The 22,274-nt window shown below is 34.9% G+C and overlaps 1 protein-coding gene across 1 annotated transcript in view; it reads right to left on the bottom strand.

Moving 5' to 3' along the window:
* The window catches only part of FBN2 (fibrillin 2), a 123,978-nt gene extending 103,246 nt beyond the window's left edge, over positions 1–20,732 (bottom strand). The window contains exons 1-6 of the mRNA XM_087715879.1: positions 20,509–20,732; positions 18,140–18,222; positions 14,656–14,754; positions 12,880–12,975; positions 7,930–8,025; positions 1,224–1,421 (exon numbers count right to left, since the gene is read on the bottom strand). Of these exons, the coding sequence (XP_087572005.1) occupies positions 1,224–1,421; positions 7,930–8,025; positions 12,880–12,975; positions 14,656–14,754; positions 18,140–18,222; positions 20,509–20,732 (796 nt within the window). The remainder of the gene's footprint in view (positions 1–1,223; positions 1,422–7,929; positions 8,026–12,879; positions 12,976–14,655; positions 14,755–18,139; positions 18,223–20,508) is intronic.
* Between the last annotated feature and the right edge of the window lie 1,542 nt (positions 20,733–22,274).

Below are 22,274 nucleotides of genomic sequence, written 5' to 3' on the forward strand. Positions count from 1 at the left end.
CTTAAAGAATAGATTAAAAATATCATGTCAAAATATAAAGCAAAATAATATGATTGCAATATTTTATATACAAGTCAGCTTGATCTAGTGTTCAGGTAGAAACTGAAAGGCTAAAAACTGAAAAATTGAGCTCTAGTCCTGCCTTAGAAATGAAAGCCAGCTGGGTCACTTTGGGCCAGTCACTCTCTCTCTCTGTTGAACTCACCTCACATGATTGTTGTGGGAAAATAGAAGGAGGAAGGATGTTAGGTATATTCACCACTCAAGTTATTTATAAAAATAATATAGGTGGGGTATAAATAAATAAATAAATGTTCATACTACTAATTCTAATCACTGCTAGTTAAATCTGCCAAATATTATGCCATCTTGTGATAGTATCAATGATGCACTTAGCAGGTGGCATCCTACTATAATTTGCCTTTTTCTTGAAATGACATTCTTCATTGCTGGCAAGCATTTGTTAACTTTATAAATAAGCAGCCATGTGCTACCCTGTATTTTCTATTATGTTTAGAATAAAATATAGCCAAAAATATCCCTCAAAGGGATATCTCGCAATCTGTCTTGTACTTTTTAGCCCTGTTAATGCATATAAAAATAATAATTAGGGAGTTATGGTTGCATAGTAAATGTTCACTATGGAATCATGTTTTAGTTTAGCATCATTTGCGTCTCTATCTTACTTCTTAAGGAAACATGAATTATTTAATACATGGAAATCTGATAATGTGTAGTAATGTTCTATTTCAAACTTCTTAAAAAATTTAATAAAACTATTTTAAGTTCAAAATAGTTGCTCCAGTTTTCAAATTTTAGGAATTCAAAATAGAGTTTAAGCATATCCAAAATGATTGAGATAATTTCAAATGCAAAAAGTTGTTTCAAATTCAAAAACGTAGGTAGAACCTGCAATGGATCATTTGCATTTGAAACCTCCCTAATAATTAATATCCAAGAAAACTGTACAATCTTTCAATGTAGAAATTAAACTCATGTCTTAATTAACAAATACACAATACAGTTCTTTTTTGCTTCTTGTTTTCTTTGTAGTATATTTCCCAAAGACATTCATTTTATTGTGACATAATGCAACCTAATAAGTACTTGATACTTGCACAAACAGTATACAAACAGGAGTAAATATCATCTGGCTGGAATAATTTATTCTAAGATATTTCACAGCAGGAAAACATTTAACATTAGTAAAGTACTTTGCTCACCTTGACATGCTCCAGTGCGGATGTTTGGAATGAAACCACGACGACATGGTTGAGGTTGAGCAGGGCACATTTCACAAGGATGGCCCCATGCACGTCCAATAGTTGCACAACAAAGTGTCTTCGTGCAAACAATACCAGCTAGCTGACCTTGACACATCTGATTGTTGACTTGAATAAAACAAGGCCCTGTTCTATAATCTGGAAATTAAAAGGAAACAGTTTAATATACAGGCAGTGTCCCTCCATCCCATCTGTTTAAACACACAAGAATTTTTCAATCTAGTTCTGTTATCCAATGCAATAATCTGTTCCCCATTAATGCTCTTGTCCCAATAAACCACTGATCTCTAAGGTCCAAGGGCATGATTTTTAAAATATTTTTTATAACCACCAAAAATATTAAAAGTGAAACTCTAGTCTTAGAGCACCTTGTCTATCTTTTCAAATAATAGAAGGGTTTAATAAAAATCTCTACTATACGATATCCTATTATGAGATACATTATACAACTGACAGAATGCCAAATTTCAAAATGTTGCTTTTTTATTATTTCAATTTACAGAAAACACACACAAATGTAAACAGATTAAAAATAATTCAGGTAAAGAATGTATTTGAGAAAATGATCATGTTCAAAAAGTTATCCCCTGAGGGGGGAAAAACACAGTATAGCCATATTATTATTCAAATATTTGCAAGACCAGAAATTTAACAAATAAAGGATTATATCTTTACTTTTGTAATTAAAGAACATCTATTTTACAATTGTAATCAGATTATTTTAACCTTCTATCCCGTTCCTGATTTAAAAAAGAGTTAAATTCAATTAATAACTTTACTGAAATACATTCTCCTCCATCATTAGATGATGTCTATATATATATATTCAAACCAACATGGATATATTTCCTAGGATGATATCTCCCATGATTATTAGTCTTATAATAAATTGAAGGTCACATTATCAGATTGGGTTATTCAGTCTCAATTTCCCTTTTGTGTGGTTATTCATTTTACTGAATTATACCATTTGAATAATCTTCATTTATTTTTTATGACTAGCTAAGCTTCCAGACTTGTAAAGTTCCATAGAGTGTCCTGGTAAATTGAGGATGTGGATGTGATTTCCTAACGTTATTCTCTTTAGCTTTTCATTTGAAAAACACTTTTAATATTATATTGAAATATACATTTTAAAAAACTAATAGATATTAAAGTTTTGGAAATGTAAAATTATGGGAAAAATCATATTTTTACTAATGGCCAGTCTTGAATGCACCATAAAATTATAACAAGATTGAACACGTAACCTAAAGCCTTCTCCAGGCAATATGGATGGACCAATTAAAACTTAATGGACTGAATGAAGATTGTTAATCACATGAAACATTTATAGGCTTTCTTTCCTTCTTCAGCTATTCAGTCCTCTAATACACGAGTAAGGACAGCAATGCAAATTATACTGGGAACTAGTAACTCTATTCCAGGTATACTAAGAATTACTGACTTTTTAACTAGGTAGTGCTTAATTTAATGCAGCAGCTCATTCTAGCACTTTTCTGTTTGTCACAAAACTTACTCTGTTGGTTATCCCTAGAATCTTTGATTTTAAGGAATATATATATTGTCCATATGTAAAATTGATTAAGGGAAAGGATAGGTTCTGACTGGAATTGTTTATGTCCATCTGTCAAAATAAACAACTACAAAGGACAAAAAGCCAGAAGAGCTGAAAAAATGCTCCTCACCATACTGACAAATTCCAAGAGTCAATATATGCTAAATAAATAAAATAAATAAAATAAATAAATAAATAAAAGCACCTACAAATAGTAGTGGTGGATTTTAACTACCCTGACCTCAACTGGGAAACAAACTCTGCACCAAGTCGAAGATCCAACAGGTTCCTAACAAACCTAGCAGACAACTTTGTTTCCCAAAAGTAGAGAAGGGAACAAGGAGATCAGCCATATTGGACTTAATTCTCACTAACAGAGAGGAAATGATAGAAGGTGTTGAAGCCACAGGAACCCTGGGGGCAATATTGGAATTCAACATTATGCAAACACAAGTAGTAGAACAAAGTGAAACTAGAGTCTTGAACTTTAAGAGAGCTAATTTCTATAAACTTAGAAAGAGCTTGGGAAAAATTCCATGGATGAGAATCCTCAAGGGGAAAACAACTCAAGAAACTTGGGAAATTTTGAAAAATGAGATTACAAAAGCCCAATCTAATGTGGTTCCCATCTTCAAAAAGGGGGAAAAAAACAGATCCAGGAAAGTACAGACCTATCAGCCTGACCTCAATACCAGGAAAGATTCTGGAAAAGATAATCAAGCAACAAATTAGTGAACACCTAGAAGCAAACAAAGTAATAGCCAAAAGCCAACCTGGGTTTGTCAAAAACAGATCCTGCCAGACTAATCTTATTGCATTCTTTGATAATGTGACAAAATTAGTGGACCAGAGGAATGTTGTCGATATAGTTTACTTGGACTTCAGTAAGGCATTTGATAAGGTAGACCATAACCTTGACTGTTGTGCTTTTTTTTAACAATGTACTGTCTTCATGTTTGTAACTTGTTTGTCTTCCCGTCCCCCTGAATTGTGAGCCACCCTGAGTCCCCTCAGGGAAAAGGGCGGCATACAAATAAAGTAAAAAACAAAAAACAAAAAACCTACTACTAGATAAAGTAGAAGAATGTGGGTTAGACAGCATCACCACCAGATGGATTTGTAACTGGCTGACCAACCACACTCAACATGTAGTCCTCAATGGAACTGCATCTTCATGGAGGGAAGTATGCAGTGGAGTACCCCAAGGCTTTGTTTTGGGCCCAGTACTCTTCAGTATCTTCATCAATGATTTGGATGAGGGAATAAATGGGGAACTCATCAAATTTGCAAATGACACCAAGCTGGTAGGAATAGTCAACACTCCAGAAGATAGGCTAAAGATACAAAAGGATCTTGACAAATTTGAACATTGGGCACTATCTAATAAAATGAAATTCAATGGTGAAAAGAGTAAGGTTCTACATTTAGGCAACAAAAACAAAATGGACAGGTACAGTATAGGCTATACAGTAGAACTGTGAAAGGGATTTTGGAGTCCTAGTGGACAACCATTTAAATATGAGCCAGCAGTGTGCAGCAGCTGCCAAAAAAGCCAACACAGTTCTAGGCTGCATAAACAGAGGGATAGAATCAAGATCACGTGAAATGTTAATACCACTTTATAATGCCTTGGTAAGGCTACACTTGGAATACTGCATTCAGTTTTGGTCACCATGATGTAGAAAAGATGTGGAGATTCTAGAAAGAGTGCAGAGAATAACAACAAAGATGATTAGGGGACTGGAGACTAAAACATAGTTGCAGGAACTGTATACGTCTAGTTTAATAGAAAGAAGGACTAGGAGAGACATGATAGCAGTGTTCCAATATCTCAGGGGTTGGCACAAAGAAGAGGGAATCAAACTATTTTCCAAGGCACCTGAGGGTAGAACAAGAAGTAATGGGTGGAAACTAATCAAGGAGAGAAGCAACTTAGAACTGAGGACAATTTCCTGACAGTAAAGTTGTGAATGCCCCAACACTGGAAGTCTTTAAGAAGAAGTTGGACAGACATTTATCTGAAACGATATAGGGTTTCCTGCCTAGGCAGGGGGTTGGACTAGAAGACCTCCAAGGTGCCTTCCAACTCTGCTATTGTATTGCATTGTAAATATATTATGAATCAGCAACACACACACACACACACACACACACACACTTCAAAATAATAGGACATTTCACTCTACTCAACTTATGCAGATCCCACTAAGCACTGTCTTCAGCTTTATCATAAAGAGTTAGATGGCTTTATAGAAGATAAATAAGAATGATTAGAGGATTATAAATAATAATTATGAATATAGATATACAACTTGAGGAACAAAAAATGTTTCAAGTGTAAGCATTAGTATCATTGTCATGTAAGGATAATTATTTTACTCATTAAACTATGTTCATATACAATTCTTAAATTTATTATGAAATAGTTTCCTTAAGTTGGTTAAAATATATCTTATTTTGGTAAAATATATGTTATGAACAGAAAAGTCAATAAAGAGTACTGAATATCTAGTATTTTAAATTGAGAAATTCCAATTATTTACTTTAAAATGATACATAGAAACAAACATATAGAATATATATATGCTCACATGCATTGCAATCTGAAACACTGGAAAAACAAAATGATAAAGAAATATTTCGCAATCTTTAATGATTGCTATTGGCGTGTATATTGTGGCTTCTTTATAGTAAGATGCGTAACTGGGCTGAATTATATTGAGTCACAAGCAGCCAATATAAGTAAATGCAAGAAAAGGCTTACTGAAAACTAGCCAAGAAACAACTAAAGAAAAAGCTTTTGAGGGTGACATCCCACTTGTGGAATGTCTTCCCTAAAGAAATGTATCTGGCATCTCTATTACAATCTTTCTGGCACCTATTTAAAACCTTTACTTTCCCAAGCAAATTAAAATGAAAAAAAATGCCTTTACCTTTTGTATCTTCTCATGATTTAAATGAAATTTATAACTTACAAATTTATATTTATAAGATACATTGTGTTTAAAAAGAATATTTCCATTTTGTTCTAGGTTTTATTCAAAAAAACCTCCCAGAATGTATGTCTTTTACACCAGAAATAGAGCTAACCACAGCCAACAGTTCAATAATGAACATAAATATTTATATAGAAAAATGTACTTAGGAAAGCACCGGAGTCTAAGACGCACCAAGGTTTTGAAGAGGCAAATTTAAAAAAAAAAAGGTTTTTGCACTTTGCAAACCTCCCCAAAATGGCCCCGTATGTATGTATGTATGTATGTATGTATGTATGTATGTATGCCACCAGGTCTAGTGTTTGGTCTTTAACAGTCAACATTTTTATTAACTACAGGTAGTCTTCAACTTAGAATAGTTTGTTTAGTGACGGTTCAAAATTACAAACTGAAAAAAGTGACTTATGACCATTTTTTACACTTACAAAAATTGCATGATCCCTACAATTGCACGATCAAAATTCAGACACTTGTCCATTGACTCATAATTATGATGGCTGCAGTGTCCCAGGTTCATGTGATCACCTTTTGCCACCTTCTGACAAGCAAAGTCAATAGGGAAGCCAGATTCACTTAGCAACTATGTTACTAACTTACTAGTTGCAGTGATTCACTTAGGATCTGTGGCAAGAAAGGTGGTAAAATGGGGCAAAATTCATTAACAAATGTCTCACTTAGCAACATATATTTTGGGCTCAATTGTGGTTGTAAGTTGAGAACTATCTGTATTTAGATGACATAAAAAGTTACAAAATTTGCAGACAACACAGTACTGGGAGGGATAACTAAGATGGTAGAAGAAAGTAGAATTCATAATGAATTTTGAATAGAAATAGACTGAAAACAGTAGAATGAAATTTGGCAGTCAACACTACAAAATTATCTATTAATACCATACATTAAATTCTGTTAAGAGAAATTGATGGATTAGGAATGTTCATGGTGTATGAGACATTATTCAAGGAATGTCACTAAAAGCTAAGACCTCTTCTTTATTATCCTGGATATAATATATGAAATAACAGACTTAATTTACTACAGAAAAGCAGATTCCATTTGAACAGGATGAAAGATTTTCTGGTAGCAAGAGAAATTCAGCACTGGAATCAATTATATAAAAATTGAGTTGTGCTCCTCCAAAAGATATATTCAAGTATAAGTAGTCGTTTGTCAGGAATTCTTTAGTTTGGATTGCTGCATGGGGCACAGTACACTGAACCATAAACTAACCAAAAGCTAAAAGCTAAGACTTCTTCTTTATTATCCTGGAGCATAAGATATGAAATAACAAATATAAGTAGTTGTTTCTCAGGAATTCTTTAGTTTGGATTGCTGCATGGGACACAATACACTGAACCATAAACTAACCAAAAGCTAAAAGCTAAGACCTCTTCTTTATTATCCTGCATGGGGTACAATACACTGAACCATAAACTAACCAAGCATTAAGAATTCTAATTCAGTTATATCTTTACTAATACAAGCAATCCTCAACATAGGGCCACAATTGAGCTCACAATTTCTGTTGCTAAGCAAAACATAAAGTGAATTTTACCCCATTTTACAACCTTTCTTGCTACACTTGTTAAGTGAATCACTGCAGTTGTTAAGTTAGTAAGACGTTTATTAAGTGAATTGGCTTCCCTATTGACTTTGCTTATCAGAAGTTTGCAAAAAAGTGATCAAATGTCCTTAGGACACTGCAACCATCATAAATACATACCAATTACTAAATGCCCAAATTTTGAACACATGACCACGAGGGTGCCGCAATCGTCATTAGTGTTTTTAACTTTAGTCACTAAATGAACCATTATACGTTGAGGATTACCTGCATGCTGATCCATTCCCAATGCTCAGATTATTGTACAACTCTACTATCTTGCTTAGCGGAAATACAGGGCCCTGCTATCTGCCGATTCTTTGAAAAAAAATCTTAAATTTCCAACTGGAGTAATATCAACATCATATTAAAAACTGCTATTCTAATTGCTTGCAAAGAGAAGTGATATCGCGCATGCCTCTTATTTAGCACTACAGCACTTAACATTCATATTTTGGGTACATTTCATTTTGATTTTGTGGTTCTTACCTCTTTCACATTGAGGGCCTGTGAATCCATATACACATGCACAACGATTGGGCCCAATGCAGCGACCTCCATTCTGGCATCCATGTTCACAGACAGCTGTGTTTTTGAATAAAAATATTATATGTCTATAATAAAGTGAAAATAGTCACTTGAGGACTATTAAAAATCTAGATAGTCACAATAATCATTATTCCTAATTTAAAAGGCTTAGAAGAAAATGAATTAGGAAAATGTGCCTGTATTAATTAATTAATTAGCTAATTCATACAATTTTAAGCCTGGGACAAGGCTTAAATTCTTTGCCAAGTATTTAATTGTTGAACATTATCAGATTTCTCTGGCCAGTTGTCATTCCAGAAGAAAGGTACTACATCAGAAAAGGCATGATTCCTGCATCCCACTAGATGACACAGCTTCATTGATGAGTCCAAAATAAGCTATGATACCTTGTACTTGCCCTCAACCAATACAAGTGTCATTGCAATAGGTGTTGACAAGGCATAATTGAAAATGTAAATGGATTTTTGAGGAACATCTAAATTAAGGTTTTTCCTCATGACCATATTAAAATGACTGGCAGATGTTGTCCCTACAATTTTAATGAGGGACAAATGAAAAAAAAACAACAACTGGTGGATTGCCATGGCTTTCTCTCCCCTCATACTAAGCATAACTTCTTGAAAGGAAAAATAATGACTAATTGCTCTCATGAACCTGAAGGATGGGTGGGTGGAGGACATTTGCTTTAATGACAAGTTTAGTTATATACATTGTGCCTAAAGCTTTGGGAGAAAGAAGGTCATACATGATGGCTGGAGAAATCAGAAGGTATTTGAATGTTAAATAGATATTGAAAATCTATTCCAAAACATGACCACAATGTCTTAAAAACATTTAGGTAAATGGCACTACTTATTCAGAGGTTAGCTGTATAATCAAAGAAAAAATTGATGTATGACAGTTTTAAACCAATTATTAATTGTAGCAGAAAAGAAAGAAAGAAATGTTATGCTACATTAAAATGTTGTTTTCAATACTAAAATATCAAAATACAGTTTCACTGAAATTCATATTCAAATATATCACTTTTTAAATATAACATAAAGAAATTACATGTGCCAAGTACAGCCTGAAAGGATTTTCTAAAATAAAGGATTTCACACATCTGTCTGGAGTAAGAATTTCTACCATACAACGATTAAAGCACCATTTGTTATGCTTTCTATATTGCCTAAGATTTTTGACCTGGCCTCTAAGAAAACAAGCATTTATATTCAGCAGAACCCACTCCCTTCTCTTGCAGATCAAGACATCTCAAGGGACATGACATTTGTTTGCAGTGCCACAGTGTCTGGGAAAAGAAGGGGGGAAAACATACATCCAGATAGTTAGAGGAGACAAGAAATACTCAAAGTGAGGGAACTAAGGAAAAGATTGTGTTGAAAAGATCAAAATGCAAAAAAAAAAAAGCAACATAATTCATCTACAGTGTTGAAAAAATAATGGCAACAGCTTAAAGACTTTTCTATCATATGTTTTGAGGCTACAAAACCTTGGGATTATGTATGTCATCTGTAAAAAGAGAGTGAAAAATTACACTGTCCATATTATACGTGGATAGTTGTATTTATATATTTTATTTCATATGCTTTTGTATCAGAGTAATTGCATTATTTTAATGCTTCTTTGATTTAATTTGTTATCTATTAATAAAATAAATATATTTCATTGCTTACTGTATTATTTTGTTAGTATTTTTATATTTACTCTTCTATAACACACTAATCAACCTGAAAAACTCCTGCATTGAATACATAAAAATATAATAAATACATTTCTTCTCTTACTGGCACAATGTAGTCATTAATAACTAAGGTAAAATCTTCCAAAGCAAGGGTGAGTAAAACTAATGAATATACAGAAATCTAAAAATGTAAACTTACAAACAGTCCTAAGTATATGTAGAAACCAGTGTTAAAATTGTCAACACATTTTCATTCACAGATGGTCTGTGTAATTGTGTGAATTAAAAAAAAATACAAATTTTGAACAGGCATCCGTTTTTTTCCAAGTATGTTTATGTTAGCTTATTTAAACTTGAATAACAGAACTTGACAAATTTGTATTACTTCTATAGCAGACATGTTGAATTCCAAGACATTTTTTAAAAAGGCAATACTTGCCTATAAATTCAAAATTAATCCTTCATTGCAGTATGCACAATTGCTCCAATAGTCTACAAAGTATGAAAAAATGATGCATAGGTAATAGTTGTATTTCACTGTTACAAAACAGATACATTTATAACAGGTTTATAACTTCCTCAAGAAAAAGCTAAAGGTTATTTGGTTTGAGTATTTTAGGCAATTTTTGCAACTAAAGGCTCAAACAGCATATGATCAGCTATTGAAAGCATTCATTCTCTTGTGCCAACAGAACAGATAAGTAGAAAGAAGGGGGGGTACTATTTAAACATGGAAAAAAGAAATTAGATCTCATTGAATGAATGATTGCTGTTTGGTAATTACCATACAATTATTTTTTATATAATAAATTATAAAGTAGGACAGTGAATTATGGCAGCAACTGAACAATTTATGTAACAAATAATTATATTGTCATAATCTAAAGATTATCTCTCTAAATACTTGTGAACTAAAATTCAATGACTCCAAATGGGAATTGCCACAAAATGTTACAATATAATTTTATCCTGACCTCATTTTAATCAGCCATGCCCTTCTTTAGGATATTCCATTCTTCTGTAACACCACTATACAAGAATTTTAAACACAAACCATGTTGATTCTTCATTGAGTTCTCTTCCCTTAAATAATCTCCCTGAATTTCACAAAGTCCCTAAGAGCTGGCTCTGCTCCAAGGCCTGGGTTAATGTGTTTCTTAATGCACATATGGGGCCCTTCTTGCATTGTATGGTTTATTGTTCTGCTTGATTTAGTCTGAGGCTGTCTTTTTATGCATTTCTAATGGGTTTTTTTTTTTGAGAATTCTGTAAACTGTCCTGTCTAATGGTGTAATAGGTCATAATCAATTTGATAAATTAAATTAATGACAATTCACAAATTTGTTAAGACCATGTATGTGGAATTTTGGTACTTTTTTCATTTAAAAATGGTGCTCCAACTCAAAACAGCAAAAATAGGATATAACAGTAAGAAACAAAGTAATGAAATGATGCATAGTTTAATCAGAACCAATGAACTAGTAGAGAAACATAGCAGAAACAGCTAATATAAAAGAAGTGGGAATACAAATACTGTATTATGAAAAGAAAGAAGGCTGAAAAAAGAGCAACAGATATAAAACAGGATCTTCTGAGACAAGAAATAGATAACTGTATTTTGCTTACATCATATATTTCTATTCTTATAGCTAAGGAACAAGTTGCCAACAACAATAAACCAGAATTTTTTTCAGAAACAAAATCAATCCTTTGATTTAAAAAAAAAAAAGCTCCATCTCCCAGTCTTCTTCTTGTGCTCCATCACTTCTACAAAACTTTTCAATTTTTGTACATAGATTATTTACCACTTATCAGAACCTGCAAATTATTGCTTTATAATTTTAACTTGCTCTTAAAATCCGGTCTAAGGGCAATTAATGACTGATTAAGAACCCGAAAGGAAACATTGAATTTATAATATAAAGAGGGAGTATAGGACTTTGGAGCCATGTTCTATTTATTGAGGTAATATCCAACCATGGCTTCACATTTTTAGAATATACTTTATAGGTCCTGTTTACAAATATTAATAATATCATGAGAAAGAAGTTTCTAAATGTTCTAGTGTAGATTCCTTAAGTTGCTTTGCTCTACACAATCAGCTAAGCAAATACTTCAGAAAATATTGTACATTCTACAAAATTAATTGCTACCAGATTAGCACCACCTATATTAGTTTTTGGAAACTTTTAAATTTTATATCCTTTAAGAGAAAAATGCATTTTATTATTTCATTAGTTATCAATTACTAGCTGTTTCAGAGACTGAGCTGTAAATTCAGTGAATGAAGAAACACTCCAATTTCCCTGTGCTTCCTTAAGTCACAGTTTGTCATTTGCTTCAGTCTGTAATTTATAAAATGTAGAGTTTTCAAACTTCCATTATACTTATTTATACATGGCTTTATATGTTCCAAAGAAATGACAACAATCACTTTTCAATTATTACATTCATTAGCAGTGCATGTAGGTATTGTAGTCATTTCTATTTCACTATGCAGGTAGGTAGACATTAAATGAAGATTACATGTAGAGTATGAGTGCCATAAGTTTAACATTTGAGGCATTTTAATGTAATTTACATGCCAAAACTTTTCTGAAAGAAAAGGCTGTTGCATAGACTTTACAGTGCCATATTGACAAAACCAAACCATCAGGACTTATTATTAAGTATTATTAAGTACTTATTATTATCATTTTTTTTCTGAAAAACACCAGAATGTGAAGCATGGCTGTAGCATTTGAAGTGAACAGCAGAAATTCAGATGATATATATACATAAAACACAAAATATATAACAATGTTATTGTTTTTACATATAAACTAAAAAGTCTGCTTAATTAAGGACTCCTTGAAATGTAAAAATTCATTCAAAATATTCCTACTTACTGCCAGTACTTTAATTCACAATTCTAATGGTGCTTAAACAATTAATGTTATTACTGCTTCTTATAAATACCTCTCTGTATTTTTATAATAATTACATGAGAGAAATATGTCTTCCCTGTAACTACCCTATCTACATAATACATGTTTGTTCATGATTATCCATTGAACCTAACAGATGAATAATGCACTAAATTCACAATTTCCATATCCAGATGAAATAGCAGCCATTCAAAAATATCAGAAGACTAAGCAAATACCTATGCTACATCCATGACAGGAATAATTCAAATAAATCACAGTTGCCAAATGTCTACTTACGTTGCCCACAGTAAGTGCCAATATATCCTTTTTGACACTGGCATTGGTCATCTAGACAGGTACCACCATTCAGACATCTGACGTTACACTGTTGTACTACAGAAAAATATAGACAATTAGTTGTGCATTAAATTGTCATTTTATATTAGGTAGCAGGGACACAAATATTGAGAAATGCAATTATATATATATTAAATCATTAAAATACATCATGTAAACTTTAATATCTATTAGCATTTTGTGGCCTAAGAATTCACTTTAAACTGATTTAAGTTTCTAGTATAAGTGACTAATAGTCATTAGAGCATCAGGCTAGAAATCAGGAGACTGTGAGTTCCAGTCCTGTCTTAGCCATGAAAACCTGCTGGGTGACTTTTGCCAGTCACCTCAAAGGGTTGATATTGTGGGGGAAATAGGAGGAAGAAGGAGTATTAGCTATGTTCCCTGCCTTGAGTTATTTATAAAAACAATAGAGGCAGGATGTAAATTAATAAATGTTTCTTTATAAATGCTACTGTATGTATAACTTTGGGGACTATCTGTTCAGCTTTTTTGTGCAGTTTTCCTATTAATGTCTCTTTCTTACTCTTCCTCAGCACATATACATTTGTCCTTAACACATTTCATCTATTTCTTTGTTTCTCAAATGCTGTTTCAATGTTTCATTTCTTTGCCAAAATAACACTAGAGTATCTGAATTCTGCATTAATAAACTCAACCCAACTATAGTTTTTCTTTTATATTTAGAATATGGTTTCCTCCACTAATTCCTTTGACTACATTACCTTGATCTTTAATCATCTTTAATTGGTTCTCTATTAATGCTTTGAAGCTTTTTTTTATCTTTATTACATTCATTTAATTTTAAAACTCTATCATTCTGATTTCCACTAATTTCCGCTTTGTTTAATTAAGTTCACTCCAACACAATCTAAACTCATGTTATTGCAATTTTGAATATACAAGTTGTTTACCACATAACACAATTGATATCTTATTTTTCAATCAAAAAAACAATGTGGCTCATAAAAATTATTAACCAATATAAAAATGCAGTAAAACAACGGGATATTGTAAATGATCACAAACAAAAATGAATGAGGTCAAAACAACAGGAAGTAAAACTATATTCACTTTGCTATAAGAAGGGGGAAAGGGATATAGTCGATGAGATAACTTCAAAGGGGTGCTTCATGCAAGCTATCAAAACAAAAAAAGGGCTTGAAACTTTGCACAGCCCTATTATTTAGGTAATTAAACAGCAAAAAGTCAACAACATCTTGCTTGCAAAGTTCTTTGCACTCAAACATATAGATCTAGGAAGAAACTAGGTAAACAGTGAAATTAGAATTAGAATCAGATCATGTTCATCCATATTTACATACTGTAAAGCAGATTGTTTGCTTCTGACAGTGTATCCACATGATTGTTTCTCAATCATGATTTAGTGATTACTGTGTTATACGAAAAGAGCTATTTAAAATTTTCAATAAACTAACATTATATCCTGACCCAGCATTATCTGTGAACAAACCCAGATAATGTGCTAAGCTTTTTGTGCTTTTAGGTATGGGTAACCAACATGCAACAGAAGAGACACAACAGAAGGGTAGGAAAACTGTGGACAGATACTAGAAGTTTCAAAAGACAGTAACTGGATTTACTATTTATCTATTTTTAAACAGAATCCCAGAATAAATGGAATCCTTCTAACCTTAAACAGCAAATGCCTTTATTACGTATAATAAAATGAAAATGATGCTATTTAAGCCTTACTAGATTTTGGTCCACAGCTTGGCAATATCTGTCCATTGGAGCAAGTGCACATATTAGGACGAGAACAAAATCCATCACCACAACTATTTCTACATATTGCTGTGGAAAAAATAATATATTAGATGACTTGCAATATTACATTGTTAAACAAACAATAAAACATACATTTTAAAGTTTCAAAACTACAGAATGTAGCCATTTTCCTTAATTATATTAGGAATTTTTATTATTTTGCTCTCATTTATTTAATGCTTCAACAAACAGAATGAAAACAATAGTCTTCATTCAGTATCTTTAAAATGTTCAGTGTGGGACAAAGCACACAAAATTCTTCTCCAAAGAAATTATATACGGGTAGTACAAAGTCGATATAGAAATCAGAATCATCCAGATCATCTATATAGATAAAAATAGGATATCAAGTTTTTATTGTCAAGACAATTTAAGACTGAGAGATATGGGGATCAGTAGGGCAGGAATGTCTACAAATAAGCCTACCCTAAGCTGCTATTAAAATCAATGATAGGCAATGGAAGTTTCCCATTGAACACCTTCAGGAGGAAAAGATTTCTATCAGAAGTGGGATATGAAAGGGAAAGTCAACTGAAATCAGTTCCCATTTATCTGAATTCTAGTTTTATTTCTCCACACAATCTCATGATTGCTACTTTGACAGATTTATTGATAGATTCTTGCATGTAGCTAGGACTAAAATATTGCTTTCCAGCTGATATCTTTAAAAAAACAACCTTCAGTAGTATTATTTTCCCAACCAAAGCATGTGTTTTTGAGATATGCTAGGTTTAGACATTGTTTAGATGCACTAATTGCAAATGCATTTCTAGCTTCACTTCAAAGAACAATATATTTTTCTTAGTTAACTGGCTACATTTATAAAATATTAAAATGAGATCTTAATTCTGCTTTAACTGCCCCTTGCAAACTATATACATGAACACATACTATAGATACATCCTTTCTTTACAGTTGATTTCTTTCTTTACTTCTTCAAAAGAAATTTATTAGTTCAAAGAGTTTTATTTCAAAATACCCTTAAGACAGGGATATTTTAATTAAATGCTATAGACAATGAGAGCCACATTAAGCAGAGTAATGCCATCAAACAAGTTGGCAAGGCTGATATTTTGGCGGAAAAAAATTATGGACATTTGTAGAAAGGCTGTACTTCAAATCTATCTTGAGAGCCAGGCTGATGTAGTAGTTGAAATGCCAGGTTAGAAACCAGTAGACTATGAGTTCTGATCCCTGCTTCTAGACAAAGCCAGCTGGGTGGCCTTGGGCCAGTCACTCTCTCTCAGCCTTAGGAAGAAGGCAATGCCAAGCCACAAAAAAAAAAAAAAAAAAAGACAAGTCACCATAATGAATGAATGATTTGAATCTGTTTCTATACCTGGAATATAACATTTACATATGCTCATAGATAGTTTTCTTGGCAACCATCAGGTTCCATCTCCCTCATTTTTCTATTTTTATTTTATTAACTGGTAGGCATCCTTTATCTCCACTCTGGGTGGTACAACTATTGTTAGAAAACAAACTCTGGATAATTGGTGTTCGACTGTCAGGCCTGCAGCGGTTCCTTTAAGAATCTTTGGCCTGCCATACTTTTATTAAGGGGGGGGGATTTAGCAAGGAGTAGAATGTGTTGTTTCCAAAATAAAAAATTCCTTCCTAGAAGCTCAAAGTTAACTTTTCTCTCCCAAACCTTTACACCTGACTGGAAACAGTTAGGCGTAGACGCCAGGGTGGAAGAAGAAGATTGGACCATGTGATGGACTTTGGGTTTGGGGGCAAGATCATAAACTTTTAACTGGGTGGGATTCTGATGTAACTTCCAGAGTTGGAATCCCACAGAACGATGCCAACATGCCTGCCTTATTAAATTGGAACTTTAAGCATAGTTTTGCCTTCGACTCTGATTTAATTCTGCATGATATTTGGAACGCTGACTTTCATCAATGTCTATGGAGATTCTCAGTCATCCAGTTCATGGTTGACCCAAAGGTTAGCATTTCGCTTCTCATCTAAGGAGGTTCTTGGATGAAAAGCAAAATGTCTTCAAGGAAAAACACAAAGAAAGTTCATTTCCTCTTGAAAAAGCATCTTTGGGACACTTTTTAAAAAGCATATCCAGATGCCTGAAGGGAACAGAGAAGCTAAAACATAGTAGTGCAAGCTGATGAACATAACTTAAGACGGAGAGTACTTTTAGTAGATTAGAGTCTGTTATATGGCATTGCACTGGCCTGCATGTTTTTTCCTTTCCTGGTGATCTGTCTCTTTTATTGATTGACATTGTAAGGTTATTTGAGATTTATGCCTCACTGTACATGTGTGATTTTAGCTATTTGATTTAGGACAATATTAGGTTTGTGGTAGTATATAAGCTTAGTATTTGCTTCATGAATTGTTATTATATTGGGTGGAATAACTGGTAGGCCTCTCTGATAACCACAACAATGAACAATAAAACAGGCTATTTACACAATGTATTAATTGGGTAGCACAGAAATGCTTTTGGGATTTTTATTTGTCAACCAAAAACCAGCACCACATAAAGAAGACTAATCCTCTCAAATTCTACATTTCTGAAAATTCACATTTGTGTATGTATGCACATAGAGGTGAAAAGTTTCACTGGAAGCAATGATTTTAATCTTCATGTATTTGAGAATAGTAAAGGTAAAGGCTGTGGCGAAAAACTTCCCCCACCCATGCAGTGGCCTTGACCTAAGTCAATCCATTGTGTTCAATTTTTTTAAAAAAGGAGAGCAACCACATATTCATAATTTAATATACTCCATTGTTTGTCCCTATTGTATTTAATAAGAATTACTTGTAAATAAACGTACAAAGGATTTCACTGTAATAAAATTCAATTTACCCCAACATAGATATAATTTATATATTATCTATAGATAGTAGATCAATAGAAAAACCAGAAGAAATCAAAAATATTCTGCCCAATACTTTTTATCATATTTTTTTTCAAATGTTCTAGAGCTGAAAGATGATCTCAACCACAGATTGTAGAGGTCTATCTTGGTGAATTCCAGGCATAGAACAACTAAATTCCATTTTACCAAGACCATTTTACCAAGTAGTCACATAATATTGGCCAAACAAGACTGATAAGCTATTAAAATACGCTTATCACATCTAATCTAAATCTATTATAACTTAAGTACAGCAAAAATACAAATATCCTAACCAATTCATATCATTTATGTACTATATTATTTATGAATTTCATAAATGAGTTTTTTTATCACATTATTTTTAAACTTTAGTTTACATTGCCCATATTTTTGTTTTAAAAACTGTCAAGCAATTGCTATTTCTTAAATTCGAAGTTGAAGGCTAAATTTATCAATTCAGCTACTGTAGTATAAATTCATATTTTTGTTTAAATATAAGTATCTACTAAAAATCAATATTGCAAATCTGAAGCCAGAACACTTACGAACAATACACTGATTTCCCCCAGGGAGTGTTTTCCATCCAGGGCAACAGTAGGAGTGGAATCTGGAGCCACACACATTTGGTCTGTTGCATGCAAACAAATACATACACAAAAACACAGGTCATTTAGAACAGCCATTCAAATATTTGCTCCACAGAATTAAAAAAAAGTATCGTCTATAGCAATGACAGACAAATTCAAATAGGTTTTATATGTCTAAAAAAAAGATTCCTACTAATTATTTTAAAAATTAATAACTTGCTTCTTAGCAAAAAAAAAAAAGGAGGGGGAGATGAGCAATATGTTTTCCATTTTAAACTATTCTGTGAATGGATCAAATCCATGCATACTTTATTTTTATTAAAGAGTGAAACATCAAAGACATCTGACAAAACATTTCTATCTCAAGAGAAAGAATTACAGCATCTATCAAACTGGTATGCAAGTAAGCCATTACAAAGACTTAAAATAGAAAGGATTTGTCACACATTTTATATAGTGGCACTTTTAAGTTTCTCCCCTTAAATTTGAAAAAGCATGTATCTTTATCAAGTTTAATTGAAATGATTCTTCAACTTTACTATACCAAAACCCTTTAAAACTTGATAATATCCACTACATTTGGTACTCTTGCTGGTATCATATTATGTATGTTTGGTTTTTTAAAAGCCAGTTGTTGTTTTCAACTAGCTTTTAGAAAAGTAACTGATGGTGTTGCCTAGTTTGGGTAATGAAACATCTGCAAGAAAACAACTAAGCTCAGAAAGCACCAAGGACCCCTGAGTTATTTTTTTTTAGTTTTAGTTTTACACCAGACCCTCAAGACACATGAAAAGTTTCCAACAAGGAGCAAAATTAAAATTAAAAAGGAGTAACAATTATAAATATGGGAAATGATATATTGCAGTGTTCAAAAGGAAAACTGAGATACCTGCCAAGTATTTAGACTAAAAGTTTTAAAGGGAATGATATACTAAGATATGATGCATTTTACCTGAGAAAACAAGTAAAATAAAGAAGTGGCTGTTGTAACACAATTAAAATGAACACAACAAGCAAATAGGAATAATGGAAAGGAAATTATATATGGAACTTCCAATTCAAACTTGTGAGCAAGATTCTGTCATGAAATCACACAAATACTGAGTGAAGTGTTGCCAATGTTATGGCAATACTTCAAACAATTAACTATTTAAAACCTAAGTACAATCCAGTTTTGGACATACAGATTTGTTAGCGAAGCAAGGTGGAAGTGTGTTTTAAACAATGTGGTTTTGCCCCAGACTTGATGCTACCTGTGGGTAAATGAATTGTTTGGACACAGGTTGCTGAGGTAGTTAGGTACATAGACATTCCTGTATCATGTAGGCCTAGCCATGTTCTTGAGAAGGTTAATAATCAAATCAAAGAAAGACAATGGGTTTAGGAGTAAAAACATAATTTGGTAGAAATGTGACATCAAAACAGACTTATGGACTATAAGCCTGTAACTACTGGTAGATTTCAAGACTGCTTTAGTCTTTAAGGACACAGAATAAAATAGTATGCTGTCTCTTTAAAGACTACAATCTTGAAATGGCATTTTAGTCAATGAGGATATACCTAAAACATAGACTTGATCAATGGCCAACAGGCTTACATGGCTGAAGAATGAAGATGGTCATTGTATTTCAAGCAGGTGAATTACCTGCCTAAAGCTATGGAAAGTTTAAGAAAAGTTTTAGAAATAGATGAAGGTCATAAGGGATTAAAGACAAAGTGTCTCTCTATTCTACAATCTATGTCACAACCTCCTTTGTTTAAGGAGGAACAAAATTAGTACCTATACTATCTTGATATTGGTACTGTGGAATAATGCTTAAAGGTGGAAGATGGCTAGTTATAAGTGTTACAGAAGCAAAAAAATGACAGCACCATTCTATCTGTGAGTTACCTTCAGATATTAAGGCCTATACAGTTCATATCTAAGTTTAAAAGATGTGGTCAACTACATAATTGCTGTTGTGGCCTATTTTCCCCCAAACAGCAGCTGAGGAAGAAAACCTGTGGCTGAATTGTACCACTTCAGACAACCCTTTCAGAGATGGAGGGTCACATTAAGTGGAACGGAGAGAGCAGAGCCAAGACATTCCTGCGCATAGCAGCAGAGCCAAGAAGGGTAGGTAGACTACAGTCCTAGTCCCCTCCTTATCTTTGCTCAGGGATTAGTCGGTTTTATCCCTGGGAAGGCACATTTCAGCATGCCACTCCCTACCTGCCGTCTGTAGTGATCCCATCCAGGCGCAGGTTTATACTACCTTCCACTGCTGTCTGCAGGAAACAGGCCTACCTGTGGCGGACGTGGGTGCGAGCAAAGGTTGCTTTCCTACCCCCTGAGCACGTCCTGCTGGCCTCTCCTGCGGACACGGTTGGCGGCGGCGGCGGCGGACGCTGTGCCTCCTTCCAGGCTCCCCAAGATAGAGTAGCGGCTAGTATCCGCACCCTCCGCCGGACGACCCTGCCGCTGCTGCCCAGAGGATCCATGCGCCCACAGCGCCACACACCCCAGCCAAAGGAAATAAGGCTGCAGGCAAAGCGCCCGCCGTCTCCCCATCGCGGACGGCTGGAATTCCTGAGGTGTCGGCACTGAGTCCGACTTGTTCCTAGGGGAGCGCCCGCTGCTGCTCCTCTCTCGCCCGCTGCCCTCCTCTGCGAAGCGAGCGACGCTCCTGCTGCTGGCCCTCCGCCCCCTCAGCGAGACGCTTTGCGGGTCGTGGCGGTCAAGGGGACTGCTGCTCGCCTTCCGCGGTACATCTTTCTCACTCCCTCCTTCCCCCTTTTTCCTCCTGAGCAACTGGAAAGCGCGCAAATTTCACCACCACCCCCAAAGAAAAAAAATTAGAGCAACAAGTGAGGCTTCCAGTTTCTTTCGAGGGAACCGTTGGGGGGAAAGGGGGGGAAGGCAGGAGGGCGGGAAACGTTGTCTGAACCAGTCGTTTTACACTAACTGAAAAGAATCCTCAGGGAGCCAAAACGACTCTTTGCAAAGAAAGAAAAAATAAAGAGAATTGTCCGCCACAAAAATAAAACATTAAAGTTACTAATAACCACAGCAGACACGAGCCAACTTCACCCGGGCGGCGAACCCAGCGGCAAAAAAGCAAAAACAAAAATTTCAGGAACTCCTTGCTACGCTGCTGCCGCCCCAGGAGCGAGGAAAGGCGGCGATCCGGTGTACGGAAAGAAGAATGAGGGGAGGAGGAAAGCGCGGCTGGGCGAGGGAGGAAAGAAAGGGCAAGGGGGAGGCGATTGCCTGCCTGTCAGTGGGGAGCAGCAGCGGCGCGCCAAACACGTGGGAAAGGAGCCCACTGGAGGCGGGAGGGAGACTGAGCCAAGGGGGCGCCGAGAGTCGGGTGGGGGCGGAGGATGGAAAAGGAAAGCCCGCGCGGCGCTGGTAATTGGCTGAAAGCAGGGGGGAAAGTTTGGGAAACCGGGATGCGAGAGAAGGAGCTGAGGCCGGGAAGTTGGAAGGGGGCGCTGGAGAAGACTGACGGAGGAGGAGGTGGGCGCCAGTCAGTCAGTCTCTCAGTCCCAGGAGTACCGCGTCGTGGTACCTTCTCCGACGGCTCTTGGCATCCTCTTTTCTTACCCAACGAAGGAGCTAAAAAGAGGCTTTCGCTCGTTGCCACCGCTTCCTATCGCAATTCTTGTAGACCCTCGGAGAGCAACTGCCATAAAAACATAAAAAGACGGATCGGATTGATTGCCAGTAAAACTTGGTGTTGTTGCCCTTCACTTCCTTAGTTTGGAAGAAATGTGTTTAGGCTACACAACTGGCTTGTGGTAGTTTGTCAGGGTCTGTGAGTCTCTCTGTGACACTCACAACGGGATTTCGTAACGATTCTTCAGTTATCTGTCAGGCTCAAGACATCATCCTTTGCCACTGATGTCACTGAGAGCACTGGCTCAGCTTTGATCAGAGAAGCTGGCAGCTGCAAACACAGGAACAAGGGAAGGTCGTCCCCCCAACCCCCCCCCCCCCAATGTTTCAGAAATATCCATGTCCAGAACTCCATTGTTGGCAAAATGATCTTGGAAATGGAACAATAATTCCTTGAAAAAGAAGGGTATGAAAATATTTGGCTGCTCCCTTTGG

The sequence above is a fragment of the Thamnophis sirtalis genome, unplaced genomic scaffold (genome assembly GCF_051295495.1).
Source record: "Thamnophis sirtalis isolate CommonGarterSnake01/CBP01778 unplaced genomic scaffold, rThaSir2_p1.2 scaffold_5, whole genome shotgun sequence".
Taxonomy (NCBI): Eukaryota; Metazoa; Chordata; class Lepidosauria; order Squamata; family Natricidae; genus Thamnophis; species Thamnophis sirtalis.